This window comes from Pseudophryne corroboree, chromosome 1 (genome assembly GCF_028390025.1).
Source record: "Pseudophryne corroboree isolate aPseCor3 chromosome 1, aPseCor3.hap2, whole genome shotgun sequence".
In the NCBI taxonomy this organism is placed as follows: Eukaryota; Metazoa; Chordata; class Amphibia; order Anura; family Myobatrachidae; genus Pseudophryne; species Pseudophryne corroboree.
The window spans coordinates 222,760,971-222,778,088 of NC_086444.1; the positions used below are offsets into that span (position 1 = coordinate 222,760,971).

A 17,118-nucleotide genomic window follows, 5' to 3' on the forward strand; every position below is an offset into this window, starting at 1 on the left:
CTTAATACAAAATTCATTAATATAAAATTATAGGAAATGGGTTTAAAGTAGAAGAGCATCAACTTATTCCCGGTATTCCTATCTGATAGAATAGTTTAAATTCATATTCAGGTTTTAATAAAAGAAACACTAAAATTAATGCCCTGTTTAATATAAATGTAACTAATAAAACAATAATCAACAATATACAAAACTTTATGATTTAGAAACTGAGTCCCAAGCAACATATAAAATAGAGCATCAGAATTATTTCATCTTACCTGATCACATCTCATCAAGCCCAGATACCGAATGGATTTGCTGCTTTGTGCAATCAATGTGGCTCCTTTATCTGTAATCTCCTTACACCATCCAACATCCACCGTTTCTATGGACATGCTGTATCGACCAATGGCTATCAAAGCTGTGCAAATAAACAAATCAATACATCACTAATACAATAAAAACATTAAAGAAATGCAAGAGACTCTAGCCAAACAGATTATATACAGATGTCAGTTTTTGTATAGTTAATAAAATGGTGCCGATTCATTTGCTTTTGGTTAATAGCACAATTTTGACATTGAGTCACATATTCACCCAGGCCAAAAACTTACTGTGACCTTGGAAAAATGTGATAGATTGGATCGGATTATGTCATAGCAAATGTTCTCCTTCAACAGATCTTCCAAATTTTTTAATAACAAAATCAGGACATCATATGCCCAAATCAGGACAGTGCACATCGGGAGGCCACAAAACCTGATAGTACTGCCACTAAACCAATTGATCTAACTTCCTTTATCTAAAATAATACTGGATTAAATATAAATATATTCAAACAAATGACCCATCTAGGACTTCCGGATCCTGTACTTGGGGGCGGGGCCTATGTAGAAGCTGGATACCACAGAGATCACATGTTTTATAATGCCAGAATGGAAACTAGCATTTGTTCTTCAGACCTGGGTTTGCAGAAAGTTGAAATCCCTACTGACAATTCGCAACTTATTTAAAGATGTTTCTTTTTAAACGGACCTTCTTATATAATATGTACATTTACTTCTGTGTAAACCGGTATACCAGGGGTGCAAAGAATTGGCAATCTGAAATTAATTTAGTGATAGAATAAACATAACTCTTTTACAAAGGTTGTGGATGTCATGATACTCTGTGGAATTGAGCTGGCTGGGAAGTGCTGCAATAGTGGCCCAGGGGTATAAACAATATAAATCCGCGCATGTTTAAGGCATAACGAGCTCAGATATAATGGGTTACATAAATGTGGAGCTGTCCTCTAAGCACCGCTAAAACGTATCCAGGAAAATAATTATGCTACACAATGGGATCTTATGTCAAAGTATTGGAATTTATATAGTTAAGTATGACAAATTGATTAACTCGTTCTAGGCTGAATGAATAATATTACTTCACAGAGCCCTAAAGCAAGCAATACATAAGCATCTCATTTTAGAAATTCCTGTCTTCAGGCAGCAAATTAAAACAAAAACATGGAATTCACGTGTACAAAATACAACCAGATGAACAAAGCAAATAAAATAATAAAAGTAACATAATCCAGAACCTAAACCAGAACAGACAACAGCTATGTAAGTACAAAGAGGCCAGGCATCATTGTAATGGAAGGCATGATGACAAGCGGTCTTGTGCTCCCTTATAATTTGATATAATCAGTATATATCAGAAACATTAAACTATTTCACTTAGGAATATGATCATTAACCTTGTTCTATAATTGCCCACGTCAATTTCTGTAAACTCTTCTTTGTTACAATTTGCAAAGCATGTCATTGCTTAAAAAGATCTCATTAGCAATTGCAGAGTTTCGATATGAGGCCAGCATAAGCACTACTCACAGAATATTAGATAGCCGAGGTACTTAAGGTTGAAATAGCATTTATTAAATCACATTTTGTGACTGCTCATTACTAGTGAAAAATGCCCTTGAAATATGGCACACTTGGTTGCTTTCGCGGGATGATATTTTCTGCAGCTTCTATGCAAAACGCTATAAAAAATACATTCGGTATAACAAAGTTTAACCACTGCAGTGCTGAAACCATGCTGCAGTTCCATACACGCAAGCACAGAGAAGTATTGTGTCCGTCTGTCTGTCACACCAAACACTGGGGCAAATGTATTAACCTGGAGAAGGCATAAGGAAGTGATAAACCAGTGATATGTGCAAGGTGATAAATGCACCAGCCAATCAGCTCCTAGCTGTTAATTTACATATTGGAGTTGATTGGCTGGTTCGTTTATCACCTTGCACATATCACTGGTTTATCACTTCCTTATGTCTTTTCCAGGTTAATACATCTGCCCCAATGATCTTTATTTCCTATCAATCTTGCTGTGAATTCCTCACACTACAGGGCTCAGAACTGCCTCCAATGCAGGTGAGATGTGTGAAAATGTATTATGCATTATTGCCCTTATACTGTATCTGGCCATGAAATGTCACCAGCAGAACATAGCCTTACAGGTTTGGGTCTCTGTTCTATCCCAGCCACACCACACCACAGAATGTATTGCCCTTCGTCATCTCAGATGTAGTTACTCTGCACCACTGCAAAATAGTTTTGCTATGAAATTTTCAATCTAGGAGCAGAGTTAGCTTAGAAAACCATAAATGTCCCTATTAAGTATGTTCCTATCAATCCTCCTACATGGAACACCTAGTAACTGTATAACATTTAAGGTGAAACAAAATGTTACGGAATATTAGCACTGGACTTGGATACAGGTTGCAATTTCCTGATGTCTCCTGGGTGCATCAGGCACTTTGGCAATACGGAGCATAATCTATTGTTTTACTTAGCAATTAAATGACCTAGTAGTTGCATGGCCCTTGGTTTTAAAGGTTTGCCCCTGGAAATGTCCATACAATTCCTCTTTTTTATATAGTTTATACTGCATAATTTTTCAATATAGTAATATTCCCTTGCCAAGAAAAAAAAAAAAAAAGACTGGTTCATGCTGGATGCAGAGTTTGTCAAACCCCGAGCATTTAGCCTGATAGTGGTTAAAGTCTGACCTGGCGCTTGCTCTGGTCTTTAAACAGCCTGAACAATAAGTGCAGGTGGGACTGTTGCATCCATCAACAGATCCAAAAGGAACATTCAGGGCAATCCAGGGCAAAGTTTTGTTTTTAAAATAACTAGATGAATGGCACCCAAAGCTATATTTTTCATATTGGATTCAGTTTAACTGTAAAGCATAAAAAGCACTTATTTACTCATTTATAAACCGATGACCTTACTCATTCCTCTTACAGGAGTCAGACGTGATATCGGGAACAAAATAAGCTCCGTACACCTAACAGTAACAGTCATGCAGGAAAATGTTGCATCCTAGCACTGCTGAGACCTGTGTGTGGAGTGAAACGGACTGGATGTTGCTGAAGTACCAGGGTGAGTGAGCGTATACTATATAACAAAATTGCTGGGTTCTTAATACCCCTTTCACACAGAAAATGAAATTACCAGGTGAAGCAGTTAAACCCGGTAAATTCACGAAAAACACGGGTTCCTTTTTCTGTGTGAAAAGGTCAACCCAGGTTGAAATTCCCAGGACTTCAACTCACAAATTTACCAGGGTTGGAAACACGGGAATTTCGACCCGGTTTGATCCTTTCACACAGACAAAATACCAGTGTTGATCTGCAAATTACCGGGTCAAAATTCTTGACCTGGTAATTTGCTTCTCTGTGTTAAAGGGGGGGAAGGGAAGGGGGGGGGGGGGGGTCAGACAGAGCCCGGCAACACAACCGGGCACTGAAATGCCTGGTAATTGCCCGGTTTTCTGTCTGAAAAGGGTATAAGTGAAGTAACCAGTGAGTTTTATTAGTTGAGGGGAAGAGATGCTACCCTGGAAATTTAAAGGAACAATAAACCCCAAAATGTAAACATGAACCATGAATGTCTATATATTGTTCAGTAAATACCTAATATGTAATGTAGATTATTTGTGCATTTAACCTTGGAAAGTAGATACTTCAATGTACTTGTGTGTTTCAGATGTGTACATTAAGGTATTACTGGGAAGTAGAGTATGCTAAGAAGCTAAACACACACAAGGGCCCTATTCAGGCTTGTTAGCAAACCAAAAAAGCACACTAATGGCCAAAACCATGTGCAGTGCAGGTGGGGCAGATGTAACATGTGCAGAGAGAGTTAGATTCAGGTGGGGTATATTCAAACTGAAATCTAAATTGCAATGTAAAAATAAAGCAGCCAGTATTTACCCTTCACAGAAACAATATAACCCACCCAAATATAAATCTCTCTGCACATGTTACATCTGCCCCACCTGCAGTGCACATGGTTTTGCCCATTAGTGTGCTTTTTGGGTATGCTTACAGACCTGAATAAGGCCCAAAGCAAATATTGCTAAAGCTACTGTCTCAGAATGGCACAACAAAGCAATGTGAGGTCACTTTGGAATTGCATGTGTTTATGCTGTTTAATGTAGCAACAGACGCTTGCAGTGCTCACAAGATAAAGGGGAACTTTTCAGGATAATGTATTTGTACATTTCAAGCCATTATTCTTGCTTTTTACTGAACCAGTGGGTGTACTAAATATTTCTGATGACTGTCAAGAACATCTTTTTTTATGATTAATAACCAATGCGAGTGTCGACAGGTGACAGCACATTAAACCTGGACAGAAGCAAGCGTTCAGAGGAGCGGATTCTCATCTTTATTCAATACCGTCATGCATTAGGCGTATGAAATGAAAACCTTTTGTCTGCTGCCCTGCAGAAGCTTTTAGTGACTGAATCACCGGATTAATATACATTGCCACTTTACCTTTTGCCTTAAGTAACTATTTCCAGAGGCATGGTCACAGGAGAACTACTTGTGCTTAAAGAAATCTTTAAAATGCATTTTTCCCCCACATTTAAAAGCACATTTTACTGATGATTAATGCATCTACATAAGTATAAAAGCCTTGTTACGCAGGACCTTAGTAACAGCAATGGGAAAAATATTGGGAAATTATAATACTTAATATATTTCACCACAAGGTGGCTGCTGTGCCAGTGTCTCAGTGACTGTTGCTGAACACTGTAAGATACAAATTAAAATGTGATTCCTTAGTGCAGGAGACAGGAACCCTGGCCGCTGCTAAACTACTGTACATGACTGTTAGACGTTGTCGTCGTAGTTTCATAGCACCCAGACTAGATCTTCCTAAGTATTTATGACCCTGCTTTTTCCCCCATCACAGAAGCAGCAAAGTAACACTTTCCTACTGTTGTGCTATTGTATTATTTGTGGCATTAAATGTGTGTTCTTATACTGTATACTTTTATATCTATGTGTGTAATTGAAATGTAGAAAAACTTTATTAGAATTTCTACATATTTGAGGTGTGGTGTCCCTTTTCTTTATTCCAGAAATTTTATCATTTTACAACAAATGCATGTATTTTCCAACTTTGAAATAACATGAATAGAAAACACATTCTTTAAACACCCTTCTGGCTCCTGCTTCTCGTTTACCTTAAGTGGGTGGGGCCATGATAATGTCATTTGCATAAGCCAGCCCCACCTCCACACTCTTGAGAAAGCTAACTGCATCATTGTGGAGAGACATGAGATGTGGGGGTTCTGGTAGGGTGGCAGGAAGATGACATTTGGAAATGGGTTGTTTTAAACTGTATTTTAAATACTAAGGGCTTCATTCAGAAAGGATTGCATATGCAAAGCTGCTCATAGCAACTTGGCAAATGCAATCCTTAGTACTGCAAATGCAGGAGGAGGTGCGTAGCATCGGCACATGTGCAGAACGTCATCACTCGCCCTAATTTAGAAGTCTTCTGTATATTCCTGAAAAGTAGGCAACTGGAGGATGTTAACAGATGTGTAGAGACTACAAAATAATCTGGCATCGTTGGTTTATGTACTTATTCCCTCTGTTTGTCATTGTATTTAGTGCCCTACAGTATATTACATCTCTGTCCACAATAAACGCCAATGTTAAATGATAAAAGCTTCTACTTGCTCCTTTCCTACCCTTCTGCTTTTCACACTTATGTTGTGCATCTTGGATTATATGTTGTAGTTAATATTTCAATATTTGCATTGTATCTCTATTGTAGTCTGTATAAGGAAGAACTGAATAAAATAATGAATAAAATAAATATGTCCTGACTAGAGCTGAATGCAGCGTAATACTGGTTCAAGTGTGAAACTGGTCAGTTTTGCAGATAATGGAGACAACAGTTAATGTGCTTATTACAGATGTATCCTCTTATCCTTACTGCAGTCACGTCATACACCCCTTATAGTCACACAGAGTCATGAGTGAGTTTACAAACACCGGGCATATTTTTGTGCACTTTTTCCCCGAACATGAATAAGACGCACAAGCAGACTCTGCTGATTAAATGATATGCGTCATGTCTACATTTTGGAAAACAATAACATAGCATTTTCGTATACAGATACAGCCAAAGATGCACACAGAATATAGGCATGCCGCATATCATTTTAATTAGCAGAGTGTGCTAGTGCGTCTTATTCGCATTACTGCAAATGGAAGCACTTTCGACAAAAAAATCCCCCCAGGATTCCTGACATTAGCATGGAAACTGCCGAATCAACGCATGGGAAACATCTCGCGGTGCGTGGCGTACTGAGGCTAGATGTATGAGGACACATCTGTAGGCACATCTGTTTTTATCTTCCAACAAAAATGACCATGACAAGTCATATGGGACATCAGCCCTATAAATATGTTTGTCAGATTATACTTCCAAAAGCTGCTAAACTAAACAGACATATTTTTGATTCTGAGCATTTGGAATGCCTAAGCCATATTGATTGGCAGCTTAATTAGAAGGCTTAAATGAGCTCTCTTTATTCTTCCATTGCTCATTCACAGACAACAGCACTTAAAAGTTAAACTTACTTTACTAAAATTCATCTTTAACGTCCTACTTTCTCTGATTTCTCTTGAAAGCAGGGTCTATTTATGAAGCAGTGATACCTTGTATTGCAGAAGGAAGGGGCTCTCACTGCTTCTTATATAACAAAGGGCGGTATCCTATTAGCCATGGTAAAACATTGGGTGTGAAAAAGTCAGTTTTTCGCACTTTCTCCCGCTGTTTCACGGATGCCTGTAAAAAAAATAAAAAAAAATTCTTCCCAAAAATACACAGATTCAGTGATACCTGTGTGTTTTCGGTGGCCACAGCCCCGTTATTGCATATGGGGCTGCTGCTGCCGATTTGGTTTTGCCTGCCTTAGGCAGGTGAAACAAAATCCCTGATAAGCCGTGCCTCATGCCAGCTTATCGGGGCTAATTGGATAGCCCGATTAACCAATTACCCCGCTGTTATTGACCGGAGGTAATAGGATACCACCCAAAGGGGTAGATTCAAATGTTTGAAAAGTCAGTTGGGAGTCTGTTTTTTCCTAATAGACAGGGAAAAACAGACACCCAACCAACTTTTCAAACATTTGAATCTCCTCCAAAATGTCTACCGCATAGAAATCACAAATTGGTGCACAGTTCAAGTAAAATTGGCTGTGTGCTCTGTTCAACCCTTTATTTAAACAATCTTCTGCCACACAACTAGGCATACTATTGTCCAGGCTTTTAAGTGGAAATATCAAATACTAAGAATTAGTCTTCAAAGCAGAGTAAATTTTAAATGATTACTGAAGTAGTAAGCCAGCCAAGCGGGAACCCTCTACCAGCATGAGCCGCCTCATAATAGAATATGCGGTGTCTGTGCTCTTATTTAGATATGGTAATAACTTTTATCCAGCAGGGTAATGTGTTAAATATTCTTATATCCCAGGGTTTACCTTTCTGCATGTCCGGCTTGATCTGTGAATATAAGCTGAATATCTGTGGTCCACCCAAATGCTTGCTTCACTTTGTACTTTTAGCCTTGTACGGTTAAAAAAAAAATATTATGTTTATTGTCTGTGTTGTTTATTCCTAAAGATGTAGGGCTGTGTAGTATTCTATTACTGTTTCTATACAGCTTTAGCCCACAAATATTTCTCATGCTCACTACTTCACAATCCATTTGCAGTGCACTCCCCGTCCCCTTGGCCATAATGCATCCTATTCATATGATTGCAGTATAATGTATTTCCATCCTTTAATAATAGCCATAGCGTACGTATCCTACAGTCACAAGAGTCTTAATTCACCTTTCACAGGAAACAATCTCTACTAGGAACCTAACATACCTAATGCATGTTTGTGTGTGTGTGTGTGCGTGCGTGTGTGTATAATATATATATATATATATATATATATATATATATATACATATACACTGCTCAAAAAAATAAAGGGAACACTAAAATAACACATCCTAGATCTGAATGAATGAGATATTCTTATTAAATACTATGGGGCAGATGTATTAACCTGGAGAAGGCATAAGGAAGTGATAAACCAGTGATATGTGCAAGGTGATACACGCGCCAGCCAATCAGTTCCTAACTGTTAATTTACATATGGGAGCTGATTGGCTGGTGTGTTTATCACCTTGCACATATCACTGGTTTATCACTTCCTTATGCCTTCTCCAGGTTAATACATCTGCCCCTATGTTCCTTACATAGTTGAATGTGCTGACAACAAAATCACACAAAAATGATCAATGGAAATCAAATTTATTAACCCATGGAGGTCTGGATTTGGAGTCACCCTCAAAATTAAAGTGGAAAAACACACTACAGGCTGATCCAACTTTGATGTAATGTCCTTAAAACAAGTCAAAATGAGGCTCAGTAGTGTGTGTGGCCTCCTCGTGTCTGTATAACCTCCCTACAAAGCCTGGGCATGCTCCTGATGAGGTGGCGGATGGTCTCCTGAGGGATCTTCTCCCAGACCTGGACTAAAGCATCCGCCAACTCCTGGACAGTCTGTGGTGCAACGTGGCATTGGTGGATGGAGCGAGACATGATGTCCCAGATGTGCTCAATTGGATTTAGGTCTGGGGAACGGGCGGGCCAGTCCATAGCATCAATGCCTTCGTCTTGCAGGAACTGTTGACACATTCCAGCCACATGAGGTCTAGCATTGTCTTGCATAAGGAGGAACCCAGGGCCAACCGCACCAGCATATGGTATCACAAGGGGTCTGAGGATCTCATCTCGGTACCTAATGGCAGTCAGGCTACCTCTGGCGAGCACATGGAGGGCTGTGCGGCCCCCCAAAGAAATGCCACCCCACACCATTACTGACCCATTGCCAAACAGGTCATGCTGGAGGATGTTGCAGGCAGCAGAATGTTCTCCTTGGCGTCCGCAAACTCTGTCACATGTGCTCAGTGAGAACCTACTTTCATCTGTGAAGAGCACAGGGCGCCAGCGGCGAATTTGCCAATCTTGGTGTTCTCTGGCAAATGCCAAACGTCCTGCACGGTGTTGGGCTGTAAGCACAACCCCCACCTGTGGGCGTCGGGCCCTCATACCACCCTCATGGAGTCTGTTTCTGATCGTTTGAGTAGACACATGCACATTTGTGGCTTCCTGGAGGTCGTTTTTTTTTCAGGGCTCTGGCAGTGCTCCTCCTGTTCCTCCTTGCACAAAGGCTGAGGTAGCGGTCCTGCTGCTGGGTTGTTGCCCTCCTACGGCCTCCTCCACGTCTCCTGATGTACTGGCCTGTCTCCTGGTAGCGCCTCCATGCTCTGGACACTACGCTGACAGACACAGCAAACCTTCTTGCCACAGCTCACATTGATGTGCAATCCTGGATGAGCTGCACTACCTGAGCCACTTGTGTGGATTGTAGGGAGGTCATACAGGCACGTGGAGGCCACACACACTACTGAGCCTCATTTTGAATTGTTTTAAGGACATTACATCAAAGTTGGATCAGCCTGTAGTGTGTTTTTCCACTTTTATTTTGAGGGTGACTCCAAATCTAGACCTCCATGGGTTAATAAATTTGATTTCCATTGATCATTTTTGTGTGATGATGTTGTCAGCACATTCAACTATGTAAAGAACAAAGTATTTAATAAGAATATTTAATTCATTCAGATCTAGGATGTGTTATTTTAGTGTTCCCTTTATTTTTTTGAGCAGTATATATATATATATATATATATATATATACACACATACACACATATGTATATAAACTGCAGGAAATGACGTTTAGTTGTACATCAACCTAACCTTTCCCAATAAAAATATTCTTTAGAAAATAAAAAAAAACTGATGCGGTCATACTAATTAAGTGAAAAGTTGCATTTCACTTACATCAGCAAATTACAGATCTCCTTGGCCGCTACCTCATACTAGTTTGTGACCTTAACAACATTACACACACATTAGTATCTAATGTCCATCAGAAAAAATCTATTAAGGGCCTCTTTTAATGGGCAGAAAAAAATGAGAAGAGGTTATGTCCAATGTTCTTGGGATTTTTAATCTGATAATAGAATCAACGTCTGATGCAGATGTTACACTTAAGAGCTCACAAGCTTTATCCTCATATGTGAGTACAAGCTTTTATTTTTCTACCCCACAGATCATACTATTGGCCACTTCAGGTGTGACAAATTACTAAAGAACCAGTAATATAATCTAACATTGGTGCTATTTTGCTCTGCGACCATGCCCCTTTTCCACTATTTCATAAACAATTGCACCACATTCTCACCAAAGGAAGAGGAATGATCTGGTATGCACACACACCCAACACTCAAGGACAGTATACTTATTCTATAATGGAGGGGGAGGTAATATGTCACTTTCAATGATACTTTAGTGGAAAATAGGTTAATGCATATCAATTTATTTTACTTTCATATCCGAACATTTCAGTTTGATTATATTTATCGGCTGCATTTTGATTCTCTAGTTTTACACAGTCATTACTGAATCAAGAGCAGAGAACAGGCTACAATTCCTTATTTATACCATGGGTTTTTCGCTTTGGGTGTCAGATGTTTAACATTACAAGTCAAAAACATTTTTGGAGTGCCACCGCCATACTGCATGCAAACATTTACAAAAGTAATAGATGGGTATTAAAATGTTAGTGGCTTCCCTGTCCGTTTCTTTAAGCTATTCTGCTCAGGTTAGGTTATTCATTTGTAGTCTGGAGTTTAAGACATGCTTATGTTCAACTGTGACCAGGACTATAGTAAATGTGGCAGGCTTGACTCACCAGAGGCCAAGACTCCAATGTTATTAAGGTCACGCTTGGGTTCTCTGGTTGGTGAGGGTCTAGCACAGCAAACCCATCTATTCTGTGAGGAAAGGAGGCAGAGCAGGAGCAGAGGAGCAGCATGAGTAGTATGAGACTAGCCAACCCTGCAAGTGGGAACATCCTTGTGGCACTGGCACCAAGGGTTGCCAACACTGGCATAACTACCGTGGGTGTAAGATATGCAGCTGCTATGGGGCCCGAGCTGTTTCCAGGGCCCGCAGCTCCCTCTGCACCCAGTCACGCACATGCAGCAGTGAGAGAGCACTGTCTCACAAAATAAAACTAGCTGCTGCGGTGATGACTGCCCTGCTGGGATGTCTGTGGAAGGAGGCGTGGCTGTCCCAGTAGAGCAGGCAGCACCGCAACAGTTAGAGTAAGAGGAGGAGAGCAGGGAAGATGGACTAGGTGGGAGCGTGGGGGAAGGGGAGATGAGAGTGAGCAGGCTCGACTCTGCTGGATAGCGCCCCGCCCACTGGCTCAGAGCTCCGCCCTCTACTGTTTGGGACATGTATCAAATCAATTGCCACCCACAGTTGCACTACAGTCAAGAAAATAAATAAACTACAACTCCCACAAACCCCTTGCCTGGCACAGCAGAGAGATCATTTTAGAAGCTGCATGCCTATTGGTTGTCTGCCCAGAGTGGGTAGTGGGCAGTGGTAGTGTCAGGGTTAATCCTCAGGCCAGATGTTCCCCCTTCCTTTCCTCCTCTCACAGCCTGCATGTCAGCACAGGCTGGTTTAATACTAGTCATGAGGCGAGCACCCAGTATGTGCTGCCTGGCAGGGAAGGGGTTGTGTGAAAACTGTTCTTGTTCTGGCCGGAGCATCCCCCTGGTCAGGGGTGGATCCTGTGCACAGTCAGGAGTGGACTGCATGAGGAGGATGTTAGTGAGGTGGATGGAGGGGGGAGTTCCAAGCCTGATGATGGATGGAGTGGGGAGTTATAATGATGAATGGAGGGGGGAGTTACAAGCCTGTGCCACCTTGTTTGCACAGTTACACACTGACCATTGCACAGCTTAGGCAAATCCTTCTCTCTTTATCACCTACCTCTATGCAATCACATATTCTTTACCCCGTCTTACTGTGTCCCTGTTTTCAGAGTGCAATATACCAGCTGCTCCAGTCCTAATCAGTTGACATTATGGCTCCAAGTTGTTGCCCTTTACCTGTTGCCTTTAATAATTCCAAGGTCTACAGTAGGAATAACAACCCATTCATTACCAGCTCCTTACCCATTCCCTAAATGGAGGCTACATATCCTCTGTAGTGATTATTCCTGTGCCACAGCCTGCTATAATGGCTGTAGATACCTTCTGCTTATTCACCTTCCAAAATACATAATTTTCTTCACACTTAGATAAATGTATTGGGGGCCCAGTGCTTGGCCACGGCTGCTATAAGCCCCTTCTACAAGCGCTGAATAAGCAGAAATCTTTCTGCTGGCTGCACATAAGCCAGTATTTTTAAGAAAGTGTTATGCGTTCATTAACCTGCTGTTACAGCAGGGCAGAACATGTCTCCATATAGAAATATGTATTCCTAACGCCGATAGGTACAGTACAGTCAGATAAGGCAAAAACACCAAATGAAAGGGATCAGTAGGATTTACAGACAATCGGAATGCCCTCTTTTCCCTCAAGAATGAGGAAGCCTGGGAAATTCATTTTATGTTATCTAAAGCTGAGTACACATTAGACAATGTGTACCCAGCACAACATCCCAGTCGATAGGACCCGGTATCGCCAAGTACATACACACTTGTCGATTGAATACACACTTACCGATGCCGGCAGCGACGGTGGGGGCCATGCTGCATTCGGCAACATGGCCCTCCGTGCTGATGTCTTCCATTGTACATATATATGTACAACAGGGAAATTACATTTCCTATGTCCTGGCATGTACCAGAGGTGACAACATCCTGGCGGGAGCTGGAATGCACACACACAGTGTGTAAGGGGCACTACTGTGTAGAGATGAGCGCCTGAAATTTTTCGGGTTTTGTGTTTTGGTTTTGGGTTCGGTTCCGCGGCCGTGTTTTGGGTTCGAACGCGTTTTGGCAAAACCTCACCGAATTATTTTTGTCGGATTCGGGTGTGTTTTGGATTCGGGTGTTTTTTTCCAAAAACACTAAAAAACAGCTTAAATCATAGAATTTGGGGGTCATTTTGATCCCAAAGTATTATTAACCTCAAAAACCATAATTTACACTCATTTTCAGTCTATTCTGAATACCTCACACCTCACAATATTATTTTTAGTCCTAAAATTTGCACCGAGGTCGCTGTGTGAGTAAGATAAGCGACCCTAGTGGCCGACACAAACACCGGGCCCATCTAGGAGTGGCACTGCAGTGTCACGCAGGATGTCCCTTCCAAAAAACCCTCCCCAAACAGCACATGACGCAAAGAAAAAAAGAGGCGCAATGAGGTAGCTGTGTGAGTAAGATTAGCGACCCTAGTGGCCGACACAAACACCGGGCCCATCTAGGAGTGGCACTGCAGTGTCACGCAGGATGGCCCTTCCAAAAAACCCTCCCCAAACAGCACATGACGCAAAGAAAAAAAGAGGCGCAATGAGGTAGCTGACTGTGTGAGTAAGATTAGCGACCCTAGTGGCCGACACAAACACCGGGCCCATCTAGGAGTGGCACTGCAGTGTCACGCAGGATGGCCCTTCCAAAAAACCCTCCCCAAACAGCACATGACGCAAAGAAAAAAAGAGGCGCAATGAGGTAGCTGACTGTGTGAGTAAGATTAGCGACCCTAGTGGCCGACACAAACACCGGGCCCATCTAGGAGTGGCACTGCAGTGTCACGCAGGATGTCCCTTCCAAAAAACCCTCCCCAAACAGCACATGACGCAAAGAAAAAAAGAGGCGCAATGAGGTAGCTGTGTGAGTAAGATTAGCGACCCTAGTGGCCGACACAAACACCGGGCCCATCTAGGAGTGGCACTGCAGTGTCACGCAGGATGTCCCTTCCAAAAAACCCTCCCCAAACAGCACATGACGCAAAGAAAAAAAGAGGCGCAATGAGGTAGCTGACTGTGTGAGTAAGATTAGCGACCCTAGTGGCCGACACAAACACCGGGCCCATTTAGGAGTGGCACTGCAGTGTCACGCAGGATGTCCCTTCCAAAAAACCCTCCCCAATCAGCACATGATGCGAAGAAAAAGAAAAGAAAAAAGAGGTGCAAGATGGAATTATCCTTGGGCCCTCCCACCCACCCTTATGTTGTATAAACAAAACAGGACATGCACACTTTAACCAACCCATCATTTCAGTGACAGGGTCTGCCACACGACTGTGACTGATATGACGGGTTGGTTTGGACCCCCCCCAAAAAAGAAGCAATTAATCTCTCCTTGCACAAACTGGCTCTACAGAGGCAAGATGTCCACCTCATCTTCACCCTCCGATATATCACCGTGTACATCCCCCTCCTCACAGATTATCAATTCGTCCCCACTGGAATCCACCATCTCAGCTCCCTGTGTACTTTGTGGAGGCAATTGCTGCTGGTCAATGTCTCCGCGGAGGAATTGATTATAATTCATTTTAATGAACATCATCTTCTCCACATTTTCTGGATGTAACCTCGTACGCCGATTGCTGACAAGGTGAGCGGCGGCACTAAACACTCTTTCGGAGTACACACTTGTGGGAGGGCAACTTAGGTAGAATAAAGCCAGTTTGTGCAAGGGCCTCCAAATTGCCTCTTTTTCCTGCCAGTATAAGTACGGACTGTGTGACGTGCCTACTTGGATGCGGTCACTCATATAATCCTCCACCATTCTATCAATGTTGAGAGAATCATATGCAGTGACAGTAGACGACATGTCCGTAATCGTTGTCAGGTCCTTCAGTCCGGACCAGATGTCAGCATCAGCAGTCGCTCCAGACTGCCCTGCATCACCGCCAGCGGGTGGGCTTGGAATTCTGAGCCTTTTCCTCGCACCCCCAGTTGCGGGAGAATGTGAAGGAGGAGATGTTGACAGGTCGCGTTCCGCTTGACTTGACAATTTTGTCACCAGCAGGTCTTTCAACCCCAGCAGACCTGTGTCTGCCGGAAAGAGAGATCCAAGGTAGGCTTTAAATCTAGGATCGAGCACGGTGGCCAAAATGTAGTGCTCTGATTTCAACAGATTGACCACCCGTGAATCCTTGTTAAGCGAATTAAGGGCTGCATCCACAAGTCCCACATGCCTAGCGGAATCGCTCCCTTTTAGCTCCTTCTTCAATGCCTCCAGCTTCTTCTGCAAAAGCCTGATGAGGGGAATGACCTGACTCAGGCTGGCAGTGTCTGAACTGACTTCACGTGTGGCAAGTTCAAAGGGCATCAGAACCTTGCACAACGTTGAAATCATTCTCCACTGCACTTGAGACAGGTGCATTCCATCTCCTATATCGTGCTCAATTGTATAGGCTTGAATGGCCTTTTGCTGCTCCTCCAACCTCTGAAGCATATAGAGGGTTGAATTCCACCTCGTTACCACTTCTTGCTTCAGATGATGGCAGGGCAGGTTCAGTAGTTTTTGGTGGTGCTCCAGTCTTCTGTACGTGGTGCCTGTACGCCGAAAGTGTCCCGCAATTTTTCTGGCCACCGACAGCATCTCTTGCACGCCCCTGTCGTTTTTTAAAAAATTCTGCACCACCAAATTCAAGGTATGTGCAAAACATGGGACGTGCTGGAATTTGCCCATATTTAATGCACACACAATATTGCTGGCGTTGTCCGATGCCACAAATCCACAGGAGAGTCCAATTGGGGTAAGCCATTCCGCGATGATCTTCCTCAGTTGCCGTAAGAGGTTTTCAGCTGTGTGCGTATTCTGGAAAGCGGTGATACAAAGCGTAGCCTGCCTAGGAAAGAGTTGGCGTTTGCGAGATGCTGCTACTGGTGCCGCCGCTGCTGTTCTTGCGGCGGGAGTCCATACATCTACCCAGTGGGCTGTCACAGTCATATAGTCCTGACCCTGCCCTGCTCCACTTGTCCACATGTCCGTGGTTAAGTGGACATTGGGTACAACTGCATTTTTTAGGAGACTGGTGAGTCTTTTTCTGACGTCCGTGTACATTCTCGGTATCGCCTGCCTAGAGAAGTGGAACCTAGATGGTATTTGGTAACGGGGGCACACTGCCTCAATAAATTGTCTAGTTCCCTGTGAACTAACGGCGGATACCGGACGCACGTCTAACACCAACATAGTTGTCAAGGACTCAGTTATCCGCTTTGCAGTAGGATGACTGCTGTGATATTTCATCTTCCTCGCAAAGGACTGTTGAACAGTCAATTGCTTACTGGAAGTAGTACAAGTGGGCTTACGACTTCCCCTCTGGGATGACCATCGACTCCCAGCGGCAACAACAGCAGCGCCAGCAGCAGTAGGCATTACACGCAAGGATGCATCGGAGGAATCCCAGGCAGGAGAGGACTCGTCAGACTTGCCAGTGACATGGCCTGCAGGACTATTGGCATTCCTGGGGAAGGAGGAAATTGACACTGAGGGAGTTGGTGGGGTGGTTTGCGTGAGCTTGGTTACAAGAGGAAGGGATTTACTGGTCAGTGGACTGCTTCCGCTGTCACCCAAAGTTTTTGAACTTGTCACTGACTTATTATGAATGCACTGCAGGTGACGTATAAGGGAGGATGTTCCGAGGTGGTTAACGTCCTTACCCCTACTTATTACAGCTTGACAAAGGGAACACACGGCTTGACACCTGTTGTCCGCATTTCTGGTGAAATACCTCCACACCGAAGAGCTGATTTTTTTGGTATTTTCACCTGGCATGTCAACGGCCATATTCCTCCCACGGACAACAGGTGTCTCCCCGGGTGCCTGACTTAAACAAACCACCTCACCATCAGAATCCTCCTGGTCAATTTCCTCCCCAGCGCCAGCAACACCCATAT

The 17,118-nt window shown here is 42.8% G+C and overlaps 1 protein-coding gene and 1 long non-coding RNA gene across 3 annotated transcripts in view; one reads left to right on the forward strand and one right to left on the reverse strand.

Moving 5' to 3' along the window:
* Nucleotides 1-5,955, forward strand: part of LOC135061919 (uncharacterized) — a 90,578-nt gene extending 84,623 nt beyond the window's left edge. Inside the window, exons 3-4 of the long non-coding RNA XR_010248290.1 lie at nt 3,278-3,413; nt 4,647-5,955. This is a non-coding gene — a long non-coding RNA (uncharacterized LOC135061919). The remainder of the gene's footprint in view (nt 1-3,277; nt 3,414-4,646) is intronic.
* The window catches only part of FBXL17 (F-box and leucine rich repeat protein 17), a 1,047,892-nt gene that overhangs the window by 18,870 nt on the left and 1,011,904 nt on the right, over nt 1-17,118 (reverse strand). For both annotated transcript variants that reach the window (XM_063964092.1, XM_063964089.1), the window contains exon 8: nt 261-403. In XM_063964092.1, the coding sequence (XP_063820162.1) occupies nt 261-403 (143 nt within the window). The remainder of the gene's footprint in view (nt 1-260; nt 404-17,118) is intronic.